The 19,662-nt window shown below is 49.9% G+C and overlaps 1 protein-coding gene across 1 annotated transcript in view; it reads left to right on the forward strand.

Annotated features, from left to right (window-relative positions):
* ATP13A5 (ATPase 13A5) overlaps window positions 1–19,662 on the forward strand; it is a 46,283-nt gene that overhangs the window by 10,023 nt on the left and 16,598 nt on the right. Inside the window, exons 7-16 of the mRNA XM_068145657.1 lie at window positions 4,970–5,104; window positions 7,730–7,802; window positions 8,612–8,743; window positions 9,346–9,516; window positions 9,737–9,894; window positions 10,178–10,366; window positions 10,598–10,659; window positions 14,259–14,409; window positions 16,235–16,318; window positions 17,654–17,810. Coding sequence (XP_068001758.1) covers window positions 4,970–5,104; window positions 7,730–7,802; window positions 8,612–8,743; window positions 9,346–9,516; window positions 9,737–9,894; window positions 10,178–10,366; window positions 10,598–10,659; window positions 14,259–14,409; window positions 16,235–16,318; window positions 17,654–17,810 — 1,312 coding nt within the window. The remainder of the gene's footprint in view (window positions 1–4,969; window positions 5,105–7,729; window positions 7,803–8,611; window positions 8,744–9,345; window positions 9,517–9,736; window positions 9,895–10,177; window positions 10,367–10,597; window positions 10,660–14,258; window positions 14,410–16,234; window positions 16,319–17,653; window positions 17,811–19,662) is intronic.

The raw sequence follows: 19,662 nt of genomic DNA on the forward strand, positions 1-19,662 counted from the left end.
ACTTGGTGCCGTGGATTAGTAGTCATGAGGTGGTGGGTGACAGGTTGGACTTGATCTTTGAGGTCTCTTCCAACCTTATTGATTCTATGTGGGCTCTTGATAATGACCTGCAGTGAAAATTTTATTGGCACAACTAAGGCATCCTTGTACCTCTTCAATAGCCTTGTTTTAGGAGTACAAAGCATTGGGGAAGCTTCCTTGTGACCTCAACAGCAGCATGAATCAGGAGTGTGCTTGAGAATGGAGGAAAATATTTGCAAAACTCTTACTTTGTAATAGAATAGACCAGGTTGGGAGAGACCTAAGAGATCATCCAGTCCAACCTATCATCCAACACCATCTAATAAACTCAACCATGGCACCAAGCACCCCATCCAGTCTCATCCTAAACACCTCCAGCGATGGCAACTCCACCACCTCAGGGTTGTGTGGTTGGAAAACTGCAACTTGGAGAGGGACCTGTGGCTACTGGTTGACAGCTGACTGAGGATGAGTCAGCAGAGTGCCCAGGGGACCAAGAAAGGCATTGGTATCCTGGCCTGGATTAGACACATGGTGGTTAGCAGGGACAGAAACGACTTTGAGGGGCTGGAGTGTGTCCAGAGAAGGGCAATGAGGCTGGTGAAGCACATTGCCTATGAGGAGGGGGTGAGGGAGCTGAGGTTGTTCAGTCTGGAAAAGAGGGGGCTGAGGGGAGACCTCGTTGCCTTCCACAGCTGCCTGAATGGAGCTTGGAGTGAGGAGGGGGCAGCCTCTTCTCCTTGGTATCAAATGACAGGACCAGAGGCAATGGTTTCAAGCTGCACCCAGGGGTAGTTCAGGCTGGATGCTAGGAAATATTTCTTCACTGAAAGGGTTCTCAAACCCTGGAACGGTCTGCCCAGGGCACTGCTGGAGTCACCATCCTTGGGGATGTTTCAGCAGTGTGCATCCCTGGTGCTTAGGAACATGGTTTGGTGCTGACCCTTCAGTGCTGGGTCGAGGGTTGGACTGGATGACCTGGGAGGTCTCTTCCAACCTGTGGTTCTGTGAAAGCTGGGACTCCAAACCAGCTGTCCAGGCAGAGTGTGTTTGAAATGCTACAAAACAGGAGGAAAAGCTCCAAGGCTCCTGCCATTGCTTGGCTTTGGTGTTACCTACCCTCTGGAGATGGTTTTGAAGAAGACTCCAATGTAGCACTCTGAAAAAGTTTATTCCATCTGAGCTTTGCACTTCCCTCCACAGCTGAAGCTTCACGTTTGACATACTAAAGGCGATGCCTGGCGGCAGCCTGCTCCTCGTGAGCTTGTGGCATTTCAGCGCAGATACAGCTCTGGTGTCCAAGGGCTGGCACCCTGATTTAGTGTCTGTCTCTTTGTCCTAGTGAATGTCAAAGGAAGTATTAAATTTTCATGGAGGGGCTGCCTTTGCCAGCTGAATAATTCAGCTCAGCTCCAGTCTGTATGCAGATCGCTCTTCCAGCAGCTCTTTTAGTTGCACCAGTGCCAGAGGAAGATCTGTCAGTCCTTCAGGCAAGCCAAGTGGGGGGCAAACCTCTTCATCTAGTTCTGTTGGTTTTAGCTAGACACCACAATAACCCCCACTGCATTCTCAGACCTGAGTGGGGCTTTGGGGCCCATTTGAGTGTAGCACAACAAAGCGTGCAAGGACCGTGAGGCTGACGTGATGGAGAGGAGGTGGAAGTACAGAGCTGTGAAAAAAACACACCTTCATTTCTCACTGCAGGATAAGGCAGGTTATTGATGGCCTCACAGACTAATAGCCAGCCTGATCTAGTGTGGGGTGTCCCTGCCCATGGCAGGGGGGGTGGAACTAGATGATCCGTGTGGTCCCTTCCAACCCTGACTGATACTATGATAATAGCTCTTCTAATAGAATCATTCAGGTTAGAAAAGACCCCTGGGATCATCCAACTTTGACTCTGCTCTACAAAGTTCATCCCTAAACCATAGAATAGAATGGAATAGAATGGAATTAACCAGGTTGGAAGAGACCTTTGAGATCATCAAGTCCCATCCTCCACCCTGCCTAAACAGCTCCTGCTCCATCACCACCAGTTTTGCACCCATCCCAAAGCCAGGGGCAAGACCCTCACCAGCCAAGGTACCACTCAGAGGAGCTCAGCCCCAGCCAGGACCCCAGCCACCACCCGTGGAGGATATTGGAGCAGTCAGCAATCATTGCCCTAACAGCCGGGGGGCCACCAGGCCCCCCGGCCTTTGTAGTCACCACCACCATCACCCAGTGTGCACCAGGGGCACTCACCAGCGATGAGAGGAGGACCCTCAGCCCAGATGGGCTCAGCTTGGGGCTTCTGCCTTTCCTGGTGGGGATTAAATAGGGGAGTGGGTGGGGAGGGCAAAGTGGCCACACCTGGGGTAGGAGGAACCTCCAATAGAGCCCAGGTGCTCTGGGTTTGAGGGGAAAAAAGGGGGAAAATGGGGTGGCAAAGGGGCAGGTATGGGGGGAAAGGAGAGGTGGTGGTGAAAGAAGGGGATTTAAACATAACTTTATGTTCCATACATCTTCCCTGATGCACAACTGCAGCTCCTGCTTTGCTTTGCCTCCCTGCAAAAAGAACAAACCCATCAATACCTCATCAAACAAAGCACAGTGGTGGCTATTGCAATGCAATCTTGCTTGGTGGGAAAAAACCTGTGCTTGGCAGATCAAGGGAACAAGTTTTAACAACACCACCAAAAAAAGTTGTGCAAGAGTGTTTTTTGCACCCCCCCTGGATACCAGCAGACAATGCCAGGAGCTGGAGCACTGCCCTATGAGGAGGGGCTGAGAGCCCTGGGGTTTGGTTTGGAGAGGAGAGCACTGAGAGGGGATTTGATAAATGTTCATAAACATGAGGGCTGGGGGTCAAGAGGCAGGGGACAGCTGCTCACTTGCACCCTGGGATAGGACAAGGTACAATGGATATAAACTACAGCACAGGAGGCTCCAGCTCAACACGGCACAGAGGTGATGAATTGCAAGGTATTGTGATCCCAGACTGGGAAGAAGGAAGCAATGCAAAATGGCAACTTAGTCACCACACTTGTCCCCAGCTGATGGAGAAAAATCAGCACTGCTCTTTGCTTCCTGCTGACCTTCCTGGGTGAGGAAGCCAGCTGCTGTGCTGCCTGGGGCAGACAAAGCTCCTGGAAGGCATGGAAGGGGTCACTAAGAGCTGGCCATAATCTCAGGAACTCTTATGTCTGATATTTAGTGCATGAGATGGATGGCCTGTGTCAGGAGTACTGTGTGAGGCACTTAGTGCCATGGTCTAGTTGATTGGATGGGGCTGGGTGATAGGTTGGACTGGATGATCTTGGAGGTCTCTTCCAACCTGGTTGATTCTATGATTCTCTGAGTCCAACTTATCACCCAGCACCATCTAATCAACTAAACCATGGCAGTGAGCATCCCACCCAGTCTCTTCCTACCCACCTCCAATGATGGTGACTCCACCACCTCCCTGGGCAGCACATCTCAATGGCCAATCATTCTTTCTATGAAGAACTTCTTCCTAGCATCCAGCCTAAACCTAAACACCCAGCTTGAGACTGTGTCCTCAAGTTGGATGTCATATTGCCAAGCACCACATCCAAACCACCTTCAAACACATCCAGGGGTGGTGCCTCCACCACCTCCCTGGGCAGCCTGGGCCAAGGTCTGACCACTCTTGCTGTGAAAAACAGTTTTCCTAATGTCCAGTCTGAACCTCCTCTGCTGCAGTTCGAGGCCATTCCCTCTTGTTCTCTCACTAATTACCTGTGAGAAGAGACCAGTATAAACTTCTCTACAATGTCCTTTCAGGTAGTTGTAGAGAGCCTCCTCTTCCTCCAACTAACCCTCCCCAGCTCCTTCAGTTGCTCCTTGTAGGGTTTATGCTCCAGGCCCTTCACATCTTCCTTGCCCTGCTCTGCACTGGCTCCAGCACCTCCACATCTCTCTTGTGTTGAGATGCCCAAAACTGGACACAACACTCAAGGTGTGGCCTCAGCAGAGCTGAGTACAGGAAGACAGACACTTCCCTGCTCCTGCTGGACACAGCATTGCTGATCCCAGCCAGGATGCCTTTGGCTTTCTTGGCCACTTGGGCACACTGCTGGCTCCTATTCAGCTGCTTGTCCATTAGAACCCTCAGGTCCCTTTCTGCCAGGCAGCTTTGCAGGCACACTTTTACACTTGCCATTTCTCTCCTCCCAAATAAATGTCATATTCAGAGTGACTTTCTTAAATCACAAAGTATTAAAGACTTCTGTGACAACTCAGTCTTTCCCCCTCCCCCACCCCCAGCACCCTGTGGCTCCTGTGTAGCAGTTCTTTGGAATCAGAAATGTTAAGGTCACCTTGGTTGGTTGGATACAGTGGGAAACCAACTGACCTGAAGTCCCTTAAGTCTGCCTTAAAGCTGCCAGCATAGCTGCTGCTGCATAGTAACTGGTTAACACCAGCTTTTAATTACAAACACCATGAACTATGTCTAAGCTGCTAAGTTCAGAGCTGGAGGCTGTTAACACTAACACAGCCACAGAGAAACCTGCTGCCTCGGGATAGCAAACCAACCCTTTGGATTTGTGTGTGAGACTCCTGGACACTGTAAGGCAAGCACAGAATCATCAGCCAGGCTGGAAAAGACCTCAGAGTTCATCAAGTCCAATCCATTACTTAACCCCTCCTGACAACTAAACCATGGCTCCAAGTGCTACATCCAGTCCTTTTTTGACCACCTCCAAGGATGGTGACTCCCCCCCCTCCCTGGGCAGCACATTCCACTGTTCTGTGAAGAGCTTTCTCCTCACCTTGAGCCTAAACTTCCCCTGGCACAGCTTGAGGCTGTGTTCTCTTGTTCTGGTGCTGGTTGCCTGGGAGAAGAGACCAAGCCCCTCCTGTCTACAATGCTCACCTCTTCCCACACTCCCTCTCTGCTGATGTGTTCTGTCCATCCCTTGATGTGTCCCATCTGTGTTTGCAGATTTTAAACCCCTTCTACGTGTTCCAAGCCTTCGCCCTCACGCTGTGGCTGAGCCAAGGCTACGTTGAGTATTCAGTGGCCATCATAATCCTGTCCATCACTTCTGTTGGCTTAACTGTGTATGACCTCAGACAGGTGAGTCTGCTGCACGGCCTGCCAGCTCCCCATCCTGCACTTCCACCTATCACAGACACCAGCAGCCTGTTGTATGCTCTTTCTGGTTATTATTTTGTGTTGCTGCTGGGTGTTCTGCTGTATTGCTTCAGATTTACTGCTGCAGAAGAGTTAAAAGGGTCATACCTAGGGGTCCTGAACTTGCCAAGAATTAAAGATTGAAGTCTAATACCTGGAGTTCATAAGACTTTGTGAAGGTGGATTATAGCCAGGAGCCTGGTTCCTGCTGTAATTTCAGGAGGATTCTCTCCTCTTTAGGTTTACTAAATAACAGGCCCTGAACAGCTCAAAGTTTTGTTTCCAACACTTCTGTCGTGGATGAAGCTGCTTGGAAGAATTTCCCAGCAGTCTCAGCTCATTGACTTTGTGACCTAAAGCACTCACCTCTGATAAACCTGAAGCCTTTGTGCTCTGTGGCACAGGAAAATAGACAGAGCTGAGCCTCAGGCAATGCTTGCCTGCCATTGAGTATCTGGGGAAGGATTGTTACACAGGATCAGCAAGGCTGGAAGAGACCTCAAAGATCATCAGGTCCAACCTGTCACCACAGACCTCATGACCAAACCATGGCACCAAGTGCCAGGTCCAATCCCCTCTTCTGGGTGCTTCTTGCTGGGAACATGGGATGCTCTGACTGGGAATTTGGAGAACATTCCTTGATTTCTGAATGCACTTTAAATACACAAGGAAGGTGAAACCCCACATGGATAAAGGCTGGAACAGGGAAAAGAGAAACTCTGTGAATGAAAGACACTGGAACAGGTTGCCCAGGGAGGTCATGGATGCCCCTTCCTTGGAGGTGTTCAAGGCCAGGTTGGATGAGGCTGTGAGCAACCTGGGCTAGTGGGAGGTGTCCCTGCCCACGGCTGGGTGTTGGAACTCGGTGATTTTTGAGGTCCCTTCCAACCTAAGCCACTCTATGAATCCTATGAAAGTGCAAAGTGGAAAGAGCAACAGGAACAGGAGCCTGGCAGGCAGCATGTGAGTGTCTCCTGTCTGGAACTGTGGGATGTAGGGCAGCTCATGCTCAGTGGGGCACTCTGCTGCTGTGGCACTCCTGCACACCCTCTGCCCTGCCAAGGGCATGCTCCTGTCCCTGCCTCACACTGACCTCACCCAGGGGCTCATCCCAGCTGGGGCTCTCTCCAGCACAGGTATCACATTTTTGGATCTCCAACGCCTGTTTTAGGCTCTCTGATGCCTGTTTAAGCTCTGTAATGCCTGTTTTAGGCTCTCTGATGCCTGTTTAAGATCTGTAATGCCTGCTTTAGGCTCTCTAGTGCCTGCAGGATGCCTGGCACTCCCCTGCTGAACAAGCATTTGCATCTCTTGGAGCACAGCTTTGCACTTAAGGCGTCGCTATCCCTTCTGGTATTGCAGGGCACCCAGAACAGCCACGGCCTGTTCAGCTTTCCCTGGCAAGGTTGGTTTTATTGTGTGACTGATGGTTTTGGCAGGAAGTATTACAATGTTTGGGGCCTCCAGATATGCTTCAAACTGGCTTGACATCTTCACATGCTAATTAAGAAATCCACACTCGAGGATCAGATGATTTTTTTCCCTTTTGCAATTGCAACTTTAAAATCAAGATAAAGCCTCCTTTCTAATGGCCTTGCAATGACAGCTGACTTCATCATTGTCTCAGGATATGTAATTGAATTAGGTGGCAAACACCCAGCTAAATTAGGATTTCTGTGTCTCTTCTTGCAGTGGCAGTTCTGTCACAATACCCTTTGCAGCTTGGTTGTCCTGTTGATAGCCTTCTAGCAAGGATTAAAACTGTTGAGCTCAAAGGCATTCTATTCTTACTGAGAGGACTGCAGAGAGCTAAGGAGGCTTAGCCTGGCATGAAGCAGGAATAGCCCCTTGGAGATCAAGGGAGATAGAGCAGCATGCATTGGAAGCAAACAGAAAATTAGCTCTGTGTTCCCATAGCAGCTTCTTCTAGATTAACTCAATGAACTGAGGGACAGGGACCTGCTGGAGAGAGTCCAACAGGGAGCTACCAGGATGATTAAGGGTCTGGAGCATTGTCCTATGAGGAGAGGCTGAGAGTCCTGGGGCTTTTTAGTCTGGAGAAGACCGAGAGGAGATTTAATAGCTGTTTATAAACATCTGAGGGTTGGGTATCATAGAGGGAGGGGACAGGCTCTGTTCATTTGCACTCTGGGATAGGACAAGGGGTAATGGATAGAAACTACAGCACAGGAGGTTCCACTTCATCCTGAGGGGGAACTGCTACACTGTGAGGGTCACAGAGCACTGGAGCAGGAACCCCAGGGAGGTTGTGGAGACTCTTTCTCTGCAGACTTTCAAGCCCCATCTGGATGTGTTCCTGTGTGATCTGTGCTGGATTCTCTGCTCCTGCTCTGGCAGGGGGGTTGGACTCAATGATCTCCAGCGGTCCCTTCCAACCCCTAACATCCTGTGAACTCCCATCCTGACCTGTACCAAGGCACAGCAAACCTCCCCTGGGCAGCTCATCAGAGTTCAGTTTCTGTGATGTTAACATGATCCCTGGATTGTAAGCTGCTGCTTCACTTGAGAGCCGGTGTTTGAACACTGCAATTGCTTTCCCATCCACAGCAGTCCACCAAGCTGCACAACCTCGTTGAGGAGCATAACAAAGTTCAGGTTACAGTCTGCACCAAGAGCGAAGGTGAGTCATCTACATCCCACTCTCCTCAGCAGGCTGTATAATTACCTGGCATGTCGAAATGTACCCAGAATTGCACAGTCCCTGTTGATTTCCCCTGCTGAAAGGTGACGCTGCAGGGAGAGCGGGGCAGAGGGAGGTGAGGCGGGCAGGGCAGCGAGCAGTGTGGGCAGGGCCCATGCAGTGCAGTGATGATGCCTCTGTATCATGATCATCTCTTCCTGCGTCAGCTGTAATGACACAGGTGAACCTGGTAATTTGTGTTAAGAGTGGGGAGCAGCTGGGAAAAGGTAATTTCACAAACAAGCAGCTGGAGAACAGCTCTGGCCTTTGGAGACCTGAGTCCCTGCTCTGCTCTGTGCTGCTCCCACAATCCTCTCAAGCAGCTAGCAAGCCATTTCTGGGTGCATGGCTCCCACTGAGCTATGCACTTTCTTTCTCAGCTCCTCACCCATAAGAGAGGGTAGTTGTAGCCTTTTGTTTTTTGCCTCCCAGCGATGTTGAGATGGGAAGTTGCTAAGGTGATGGAAGATATGAAGGCTTTGTGTGGGTTTTCTTGGTCAGAGTGTTTTAGGGACACTAAACAAATGAAACTGAAGACACCCACCTGGAGAGGGATGTTTAGACAAGGGCTGATCCCTGCACTGACAGTATTATTGCTTTCCAACCTGTGTGATGTCTGAGGATCCCTGCCCTGAACTCATGCAGTGCAGAAGTTCAGTGGGGTGTGTGTTTGGGGATTACTTTTGGTTTGTAATGCCATTGCCCAGAACTTGCAAACAAATGCATTTCATATTTGTGTTGCTCTACAGGTTGCAAAGAGATGGAATCTCGTTACTTAGTCCCTGGAGACATGTTGCTTTTGGATGGAAGAAAGCTCTCTCTCCCATGTGATGCTGTCCTGATTGAGGGGAGCTGCGTTGTCAATGAAGGAATGCTCACAGGTGCAGCGCTGGGGTTTGAGATGCTAAGGCCCTGTGCAGGTTCCCTGTCAGGGAGATGTCTCTATCAGTGCTGACAGGAAATTGTTTACTCTTTATTAGAACCATTTGCAGCAGGAGGTGGCAAAAAAAATGGTGGCTTGAATAATTCACAGTTGTCCTGGGCCTTCAGACTGCCATTGTGCAACATGCATTTCAGACCCATGTGAAAAACAAGTAGGATTAATATTCTGCCAGCAGTACAAAGTGCAAACACTCTAATACATTGAATATGTGGGGTTTAAGGCTTTGGATTCTGATCTTGCAGCAGTTCTGCTCAAGCAGGCCGTGTGTGAGCACAGGGGGACAATGCTACACCTGAACTGAGCCACTAATGAGGCATCAGCTTGCTTCAGGGGCAAAGTTTGACCCAGGCTCAGAGAAACCTTATGCTGTGCTTTGAAACAAAACCTGTAGCAGTTGTCACCATAAATCCACGTGAGCAAGTAGACAGGTTGCCTAACTAGGCAAGCTTGAGCACCAAAGGCTGCTGCCCCTTTCTGGTATGCAGGATCTGACAGGCATTCAAAGGCCTTTGAAGTGAAGCTGCTTGCTGTTGTTTGTAGGTGAAAGCATCCCAGTTACTAAGACCCCCTTGCCCCTCACGGAGAGTCCCATGCCCTGGAAAGCTCACAGCGAGGAAGACTATCGCAGGCACGTCCTCTTCTGCGGGACAGAGCTCATCCAGACGAAGCTGAAGGGCAGAGGGCCAGCGAGAGCTGTTGTGCTGCAAACCGGTATCACTCCTACCACTTGCTAAGCAGCAGAGGGAGAGCAGCAGCCTCGGAGGCTGGCAGGAGAGCCTGTTTCTCTTTGTGATCCAGGGCCAGCAGGTCTCTGCCGGCAGAAGTGGTTTCTGCCACTTGCTGGGTCGGGCTTTCCCTGGTCTCGAACAGAATCGTTGCAGCCGCTGCCGCTGCATCACCCACACCACCTATGGCACTTGTCTTTGTGCAGGCTTCAACACAGCTAAAGGTGACCTGGTGAGATCCATCCTCTACCCCAAGCCAGTGAACTTCAGACTCTACAGAGATGCCTTCAAGTTCATCGTAGGCCTCTCTGTCATCGGCTTGTTTGGACTCATCTACACCGTGTGTGTGTTCGTGTCCCATGGGGTGAGTGTGAGGGATGCCTCTGTGCTGGGGCAGCAGCTCTGAGCCCTTGCTTGCTCTGGATCCTTGAAATATAATTCACTTCTGTAATTCAGTTTTCAGACTCCAGAAACAGGGGAAGGAGGCAGGGAGATGGGCACAAGAAGTAGAATAAACCTGTCTTCCCCTGAGGCAGAGCTTAGGGTGCGTTGCTCCTGGGCAGGAGGGTCAGGCAAGCCAGGAGTGGTGGCAGCAGAGCATGGAGGCTGTCCCCACCCCGTTACCCCTGGTGTCTTCCTGTTTGCAGAAGCCACTGGCAGACGTGGTGGTGATGTCCCTCCTTCTCTTCACTGCAACAGTGCCTCCTGCTATCCCTGCTGCCTTGACAACAGGCACTGTTTATGCCCAAAGGAGGCTGAAGAAAAAGAAAATCTTCTGCATCAGCCCACAGAGGATTAATATCTGTGGGCAGATCAACCTTGTTTGCTTTGACAAAGTAAGGAACTTCCTGGGGCACCGAAAGATGCTGGGGGGCTGCTAGAAACAGGGGATTGGTTTTTTGCCTAGCCCCAGGGAAGAATCCTCTGCGGGTGCCCATGCAGCGGGTTCCCACCACAGGCAGGAAGCCTTCCTTAGCCTGCCTGGGAGCTGGGGAAGGACCCCTGGGGGCTGTGCAGGAGGAAGGGGTGGGCAGTAGAAGGGTAACTGGATCTGTGTTTGCATTCAGACAGGCACACTGACAGAAGATGGCCTGGACCTGTGGGGTGTCATCCCTTCCCAGGGAAGCCGGTAAGGAAGGATTTCACTTAGCGAGCACTGACCCCAGTGTGAATGCACTGCCCAAACCTCTGGTTGGGAGGGAGGCTATTGCACAGGGTATGGAGAGACTGTAAAGAGCATGCACCAAGAGATGTTCAGGTGCATTTGGGGGGAGGCAGAGCGCAGTGGATGTCCCTGCTCAGCTCCTTCCCTCTGAGGAGGGCATCTGGGCGCTGCTGCTGCTGCTGCTGTGGCAGGCGTAGCCGTAAAGGTTGCTGCTAATTCAAGACAAACAGCAGTATGAGTGCTTTTAATTACCCAGAGGGGATTTGGAGAACATACACAGAGCTTTTCAATTATGTCATTCACATCACAGTTCAATAAATACTCTTAATCTGGTCAATAAACCTCTCATCATTTAAATGTTAGGATAATGCTCCTTCTGTTGAAATTAAGCATGGCTGGCTTGGGTGCCTGTTCAACCTCACCTGCCTACAGCAAATGCTGGGAACAATCCCTGAGACCACAGATCAGACCTGCAAAGTCCAGGTGTCCTGAGGGCCTCCCTTAAAACCCATGGCAGGTTCCAAGCCCAAAGACCAGTGAAATCCTCACGAAATAACCCCTATGTAAACACTGAACTTGACTGCATCCAGAGCGATATCATTTGATTCCTGTAATACACTAAGAGGCTTCAGCTCTGCAGTGCCTGCTGTGCTAAGCTCACAGTAGTACCAGTTTTCTTCTTTTGTTTTTTGCAGTGGTCAGGACAAATCACAGCTCACCTATCTGCTCTCAGATTTTCATTAGTAGTTGTTAATATGTCAGATACCTCAACACCACAGAGATAATCATGCTGTAATGAAGAAAAGGATGAATTCATTACGAGAGGAGAAAAATCATATTCCAAATGCTTCCTCAAAGGACAGAGAGAAAATTACCATCCAATGCAAATTAATGAGAAGAAATTAATAAGTGTCAACCAATAAAATATTCTTCCAGTGGGACCAAGCCTCAGGCACATTGTGCAATCTCTTTTTGGCCCTCCTCCAGCGCTTTAGGGAGGCCACGCTGAGTAGGTGCAGATCGAGGAGGCTTGGAGCCCATCAGAAGACAGCCAGCTTGCAGCAGTGCCAGGGTAGCTTTGCAGGTAGGGTCTGCTCATGCAAGCAGCAGAACAGATCTGGAACTATATACCTGAATAAATTCACATCACAAAACCCTCTGTAAGGTATCCACACATTAAGCTCTCTTAGCAGACAGGTCCAGTCTGCCCCCAGCTGGGATCCTGCGCTGGTGGCTTGCCAAAACGCGAGGAGGAGCTGTTGCTGCCTGCATTGATCTCATTAGCCTATTTGCATAATTGCTCTCTCTCAAATGTTCACATTATTGAACATTCTATCAGACTAGCTGCCAGCTCAGCTGAATGCTGTGAAGGCAATGACAGGAAAGGAGTTTCACTCAGCTAACAAAATATCCTGTCGTACGTTTAACCAGATACAAATGCTTGCTGCTTCCGTGTGACAGTTAGCAGCCTCACAGAATCATCAACCAGGTTGGAAAAGACCTCAGAGATCATCAAGCCCAACCTATTACCTAATACCTAACACCTCCTGACAACTAAACCATGGTTCCATGAGCCACACCCCATCCTTTTTTGAACACCTCCAGGGATGGTGACTCCACCACCTCCCTGGGCAGCACATTCCCATGGCCAATTACTCTTTCCTGGAAGAACTTTCTCCTCACCTCCAGCCTAAACTACTATGGGCACAGCTTGAGACTGTGTCCTCTTGTTCTGTTGCTGGTTACCTGAGAGAGGGTAGGTGTGCCAGGACAGGTTATGACAGCAGAAGTAAAAAGGAACATGACAAGGCAAACTGGTTGCCTGGGAGAAGAGACCAACCCCCACCTGGCTTCAACCTCCTTCCAGGAAGCCATAGAGAGCAAGAAGGTCTTCCCTGAGCCTCCTCTTCTCTAAGCTAAACACCCTCAGCTCCCTCAGCCTCTCCTCACAGGCTTGTGCTCCAAACCTCTCCCCAGCCTCATTGCCTTTCTCTGGACATGTTGAAGTATCTCAATGTCACACAGTTTCACAGTGTCTCTCAAGTATTAATTAATTAATTAAGCCCATTATGAACAGGCTGAGAGTTTGCTGGGAAGAGAACAGGCTTGGGTGGCTCAGTGGGATGGCAGGGCATGGATTCATTGTTCCTTTCAATCATGGGGGGAGCTGTGGTGCTGCTCCCTTCCAGATTCACTCCGCTGCACCTGTGTTACTAACAGGGGATGCTAGTGGTGAGCAAAGGTAAAGAAAACCTATTGAAATGTTTCCTCACTCTGCCAGCCTTAATGCTGGCTGTGGTGAGGTGACAGCCAGTTTCTTAGAGGGGAGTGTATGTGTGAGAAGAGAAACACAAGCCCCATGAGGAGAGGCTGAGGGAGCTGGGGTTGCTTAGCCTGGAGAGGAGGAGACTCAGGGGTGACCTCATTGCTCTCTACAACTACCTGAAGGGAAGTTGTAGACAGGTGGGGGTTGGTCTCTTCTCCCAGGCAACCAGCACCAGAACAAGAGGACACAGTCTCAGGCTGTGCCGGGGGAGGTTTAGGCTGGATGTTAGGAAGAAGTTCTATACAGAGAGAGTGATTGCCCATTGGAATGGGCTGCCTGGGGAGGTGGTGGAGTCACCATCACTGGAGGTGTTCAGGAGGAGACTTGATGGGGTGCTTGGGGCCATGGGTTAGTAGTTTAGGTGGGTTGGATTGGTTGATAGGTTGGACTTGATGATCTTGAAGGTCTCTTCCAACCTGGTTTATTCTATTCTATTCTAACTACCTGGAAGGAGGTTGGAGTGAGATAGGGGTCAGTCTCTTCTCACTAATATCAGGTGACAGAATGAGAAGAAATGGCCTGAAATTGTGCCAGGGGAAGCTTAAGTTGGACATTAGGAAAAATTTCTTTACTCAAAGAGTGGTCAGGAGTTGGAACAGGCTGCCCAGGGAGGTGGTGGAGTCACCATCCCCAGAGGTGTTAAAAAGATGTGCAGACATGGCACTTCAGGACTTGGTTTGATGACCACGGTGGTGTCACATCCACAGCTGGACTCAACGATCTTAGAAGCCTTTTCCATCCAATGATTCTGAGAGTCAACCAGTGTACCCATTTTTAAACCTAAGGTGTGAGAAACAAACAGCTGGTCTCTGGGGCTATGTAGATGTAAAATCTACTGCTGGAAGTGAAGGCTGGGCTCCTCATATCTCTCCCATATCACTCCCAGGGGTGCTGAGAGCAGACCTTATCCACCCTGGCAGGTGTGCACCAGCAGCACAAGCAGATGTACTCCTCCTCGATGCAGTGCAGCTTCAGAAACCTTCTAGGGCACCTTGCCAAACTTCTTTGAGACCTCTGCTGCAAGTTGTTTCCTCTCTGATAGTGTCTGCTCTGCTTTGTCTAATGCCCAACAGCAGCTGCCAAGCAGGGTTAATTACTTGGTGCTTTTTGGCCTCCTGAATGCATCCAACCTGTTTATCAGAAGCGTGGGTTAGGACAGCCTGCTGCTTGCAATTACTGAGCTCAGCTCTGTGCAGCGCTCCAGTGAGTGATCTCACTAACCTCTGCTTTTAATCAGCTTTCAGGAAATCCATAAGTTCCCATCCAGCACTCCTCTGCCCTGGGGACCTCTGTGCAGAGCCATGGTCACCTGTCATTCACTGGTGGTTCTGGATCAGAAGATTCATGGAGATCCTCTGGACCTGAAAATGTTTAAGGGCACACACTGGGTAAGGTGATTCCCTGCCTCTGCACCCATCCAAAGCACAGCCCCACAAGTCAAGGCCAAGCACACACCTGCAGGGAAAACTTCTTTGCACTGCTGCTCACAACAGCTGGAAGTTGCTGGGTTATTCCTGTTAACTGCACAGCAGATTTGCAGCACCGTGGCTGCTTTTTGATAGCCCAGCAATCAACTCTTGGAGCTGCCTGCATTTGCTCTCTTAATTTAATTTGGACTCACTGGAGTGGTAGGAAGCAGAAGGGGAGCTTGGTTGCTGCCTGCTGCAAGCAGGAAGGTGCACAGACTTCAGAAGCAGGTTTTGTGCCCTTTTGCTGTAGGCTCTTATCTCTGATTGGCAACAGTTCAATCCCACAGAGAAACCAAGGCTGGAGCCTCTACCTGAGTGTACAGAGTCTCACACAGATCTGTGCAGGAGATGAGAGGTTGAGCTTCATCAGCAGGAATGGACAGTTACTTGGGTGGAAAACAGGATGGAAGGAGGCATGTAAAGGAAAGGGGCTGCCCTTCTGCCTGCTACATCCTAGCCTGGAGGGGTTCTGGGTCTCTGTAGTTAACTGCCTCATCATCTTTTCTCCCTCGACCTTTTGCCCAAGAGAGATTAATCAATAAGTAAAACAGATGGCAGCTCTTTCAGCAGCACTGCAGGAAGGCACCAGGCTGCTGCCTGCCTCTGTGGCAGAGCAGGCAGCAGCAGAGCCCCATGACAACGAAAGGGGCCTGTGAAGGTAAATGAGCCTTGGCAGCCCTCTGCCAACTGGAGGGCTAAAGGCATCCTACACCAAAAATTACCACCCTGTGTCTGCACAGAACATCAGAGGCTTTTAAAAGCAGGAGGCTGGAAGATAAAGCCACCTAGATATGGACAACTATTTCTCTATAGCTTCATCATCCTTATGGAATTCAAGTTACATGAAACTTGAAGTTAGAGCAACCACAACCTTTGACACATATTTTTACTCTCATCAAGTAAAAAGCCTCAGGGTCATGCAGGCTTCTGCTAAGGAGAAGGCTGCAGGGATAGGAAGACCTGTTAGATCACAACAAAATACTTCTGCAGATGAACACCAACAGTAAGGGAGAAAGACACCCCCTGTGCTGCTGCCCCTGCTGTAGCAGACACATGTGAAGCCCCCTAAAGCAGCAGGATCACAGAATGTTTGGGGTTAGAAAGGAGCTCTGGATATCTTCGAGTTCAACCCCCCTGCCAGAGCAGGACCATAGAAGCTAGCGCAGGTTGCACAGGGCTTGAAAGTCTGCAGAGGAGGAGACTCCACAACCTCTCTGGGGAGCCTGTTCCAGTGCTCTGGGACCCTCACAGTGAAGTTCTTTCTCATGTTGAGGTGGAATCTCCTGTGCTGTAGTTTACATCCACTACCCCTTGTCCTATCACAGGCACAAATGAGCAGAGGCTGTCCCTGTCCCTTCCTTCCTGACCCCCAGCCCTCAGATATTGATAGAAATATGTTAGACCCCCTCTCAGTCTTCTCTACAGACTAAGCAGCCCCAGGTCTCTCAGCCTTTCCTCATAAGGCAGTGCTCCAGGCCCTCCATCATCCTGGTAGCCCTTTGTTGGACTGTCTTGAATAGATCTCTGTCCCTCTTGAGCTGGAGAGCCCAGAACTGAAGCAATATTCTGGGGGGGGGGGGGCTCACTAAGGCAGAGCAGAGGGGGAGGAGAACCTCCCTGGATCTGCTGGACACACTCCTCTGAATGCACCCCAGGATCCCATTGGCTCTCTTGGCCCCCAGGGCACATTGCTGTCCCATGCAGAACTTGCTGTCCACCAGCAATGACTCTTTTCTCTGTACAGGAGATAGAAGACTCCAGCACAGCCCAGGATGGGGCTGGTGTTGCCGACACCTGCGTTGTTAGACCAGGGCCAAACGCCAGCAGTGTAAGTCCTTTTCTTTCTGAGAACTAACATGCTGTGTTAGCCTACAGCAAGTGCAAACTCCTGGCAATTCACAGAGGCTGCAAAATGCCTTTCAACCACTCTTGGTACTGTGTGGCATTCCCCCCAAAACAGACCTGCTGGGAGGGTAGGGCCAGAAAAGCAAATTCTGACTGAAAGTGGAGATGCTGCTCCTGAAGTGGCATTGAAAGCATTTTGTGGGCTCATTTCCAGCTCTATTTCCAGCACTAATGAAGGGTGCAGCCTTCTCTGAGCCCTCACCCTGCAAAAGTGCTGGCAACATGAAACTACACAGTCCATTTAAGTGAAAACTAATGCAGAGGAACCCTGCAAATGGAATAAACTACTAAAGCATGAGTTTGTCTGGAGGAGGAGGCAATGTGGCTGTTGACAAGGCATGAAGAGGGATGGACATGGGTCCATGAGCCCTGCTGGTATTGGTCATGCAACCCCACTAGCAGATTTATCAGCCTCACCCCAAATTATGGTGGTGTTTCCTTCACTCTTCCTCTTAAAAGGTCCCTTGGAGGCTCTGCTTTTTGGCAGTTGAAAATCATGATGTTTCTGGTCCAAATGTCGATCCAGCCAGCTTCTTCCCAGAGGAAGGAGTGTGATTTCTGCTAGCAATACCAGGCAGGCAGTGCTGTGGCAACAAGGAAATCAGTCTTGCTCCTAGGACTGTTCTGTTCCTATGGTGATGTCACTGTAACTCATGAAATTTCAGTTCCCAGGACTGTAGATCCAGTAATATTACTTCAATATGTGGTGGTAGAGAGGAAGGCTGAGACAAAGCCTGGAGAACAAGTTAACTAAAAAGAAAAGCACTGAGGCTCCTGGGGAGTGTGCTGGGAAGACAGAGCTGGTGAGGCTGTGATTCCTAAACTTGTAATCAGTGACCTGATCCCAAAGCCAGAAAGCAGTAAAAGCAAAACAGTCTCCTGTTAATAATAAGCCACACTCAAAGGAGCTGAAGCTAAACATGGATTTGCTTTGTGTAAGCAATGACTTGGGAGACATAAAATCACAGAATCATAGAATGGTCTGAGTTGGAAGGGACCTCCAAAGCTCATCCAGTCCAAGCCCCTTTGCAGTCAGCAGAGACATCCTCAACTAGGTCAGGTTGCCCAGGGCCCTGCAGAGCCTCACCTTGAATATCTCTAGGGAAGGGGCAACCTGTTCCAGTGTTCCACCACCCTCATGGCAAAGAGCTTCTTCCTGCTCTCCAATCTAAATCAGCCCTTCTCTAGTGTGCAGCCCTTGCCCTTGCCCTGTCACTGCAGGCCCTTGTGAACGTGTCACTTTCCTGACCTCTTTCAGGCTCCCGTGGAGGGAATAGCGATCCTACACCAATTCCCATTTTCATCTGGGCTCCAGAGGATGTCTGTTGTTTCACAGAAGATTGGAGAGGAGCAGTATGACCTCTACATGAAGGGAGCACCAGAAACGGTGTCCAGCTTTTGCAGACAAGACACTGGTACAGAGCTGGGAAGGGGAACTTTCACAGTGTTTATTTAGACTCAACCCAAACTGCAGCTTCTGTTGGGGCTGAAATCCTAATAGGATCTCCTCTGGCCACACTACAATGACAGGTGTCAGGAACAGGGTGGCCAGCAGGAGCAGGGAAGTCATTCTGTCCCTGTGCTCAGCACTGCTTAGGCCACACCTGGAGTCCTGTGTCCAGTTCCGGGCTCCTCAATTCAAGAAAGATGTTGAGTTGCTGCAGTGTGTCCAGAGAAGGGCAACAAAGCTGGGGAGGGGTCTGGAGCACAGCCCTGTGGAGGTGAGGTGAAGGTTCTTCCCAGAAACAGTAATTGGCCATTGGAATGTGCTGCCCAGGGAGGTGGTGGAGTCACCATCCCTGGAGGTGTTAAAAAAAGGATTGGATGTGGCACTTGGTGTCCTGGTCTAGTTGATTAGTTAGGGTTGGGTGATGGGTTGGACTCTGATCTTGGAGGTCTCTTCCAGCCTGGTTGATTCTGTGTGTGACTCTTCCCACAAGCAGGCCTTGGGCTTGTTCAGTGCCATTAGGTATTACTGCAGCCAAGTGTTCATTGTTTGTAGGTTAGATGCACACAGCCCAACAGCCAGCAGGAGGCACAGCCAGAGGTTCAGCCACTATCCATCCTTCAGCTGACTTGCATCAGATCTAGCACATAAATCATGTTGATCCTTTAGAACAGCCAGAGCAGACACAGGACCATGGTAATTGTATGTGTCACAGCGAGAGTGTTGTGCTGTACAAGGTCTTAAATCTCCTCCTAATTTACTGCCCTGTGGATTCAGCCTTGAGTGACTCACCCAGCTTGCAGAGGCTTTACATCTCAGTAATGGAAAACTTGCTGTGGACATGCAAATTACTGTTATTAAGGATAATTGACATTAACACTCGAGCCAAGACTTCTGTCCTCTCCCTGCAAGCAACCAGGAGCTTCTCTTTTTGTGTCTGTGAACAATACTAGAAGCTTGTACTCAAACTTGTCTGCATACTTGAACCTTGGGGGATGTTCACTGAGTGCTTCAAAAGGATGTCAAGCAAACATAGCACCAACGCCCTGTGGCTCTGTGGTTTGCTATTTAATAGCATAGTATCATAGTATCAGTCAGGGTTGGAAGGGATCAGCTAGTTCCAACCCCCCTGCCATGGGCAGGGACACCCCACACTAGATCAGCCTGGCCACAGCCTCATCCAGCCTGGGCTTAAACACCTCCAGGGATGGTGCCCCAACCACCTCCCTGGACAACCCATTCCAGGGCTTCACCACTCTCATGGTGAAGAACCTCCTCCTCACCTCCAGCCTGAATCTCCCCACCTCCAGCTTCATTCCATTCCCCCTAGTCCTATCACTACCTGAGATCCTGAGAAGTCCCTCCCCAGCCTTCTTTCAGGCCCCCTTCACACAATGGAAGGCCACAATTAGGTCACTTCAGAGCCTTCTCTCCTCCAGACTGATGGCACTGACCTGAAAACAGGGGGAGGAGAGGGATTTGAGTGACAATGAAAAGAGACAGTTTAGAACTACCTAAGAACTAATGACACAAACCTTCAAACAAGTCAACCTCAGGGGGAAAAAAGAGAAAAGAAGAAAAAGTCCTCAGAATTACATTGCACTTTCTCAGGTTTCTAAAGAGCTCCTCTTATCCTGTCTTGATTGTTTCTATTATTGATTACAGCTTAATGAATAATTAGGCACTGCAGTGCAAAACTGTGATTGCAGCACAAACTCCTGCAAAGTTAAAAGGAAGTCTTTGCCTTTAGAGTCACAGCAGTGAGGGGAGAATTAAAAATGTAGGATTTGGGAGAATTCTCACATGAAGGCATCCACACA

This window comes from Melanerpes formicivorus, unplaced genomic scaffold (genome assembly GCF_026170545.1).
Source record: "Melanerpes formicivorus ecotype bairdi unplaced genomic scaffold, bMelFor1.0.p_v2 SCAF_12, whole genome shotgun sequence".
Taxonomy (NCBI): domain Eukaryota; kingdom Metazoa; phylum Chordata; class Aves; order Piciformes; family Picidae; genus Melanerpes; species Melanerpes formicivorus.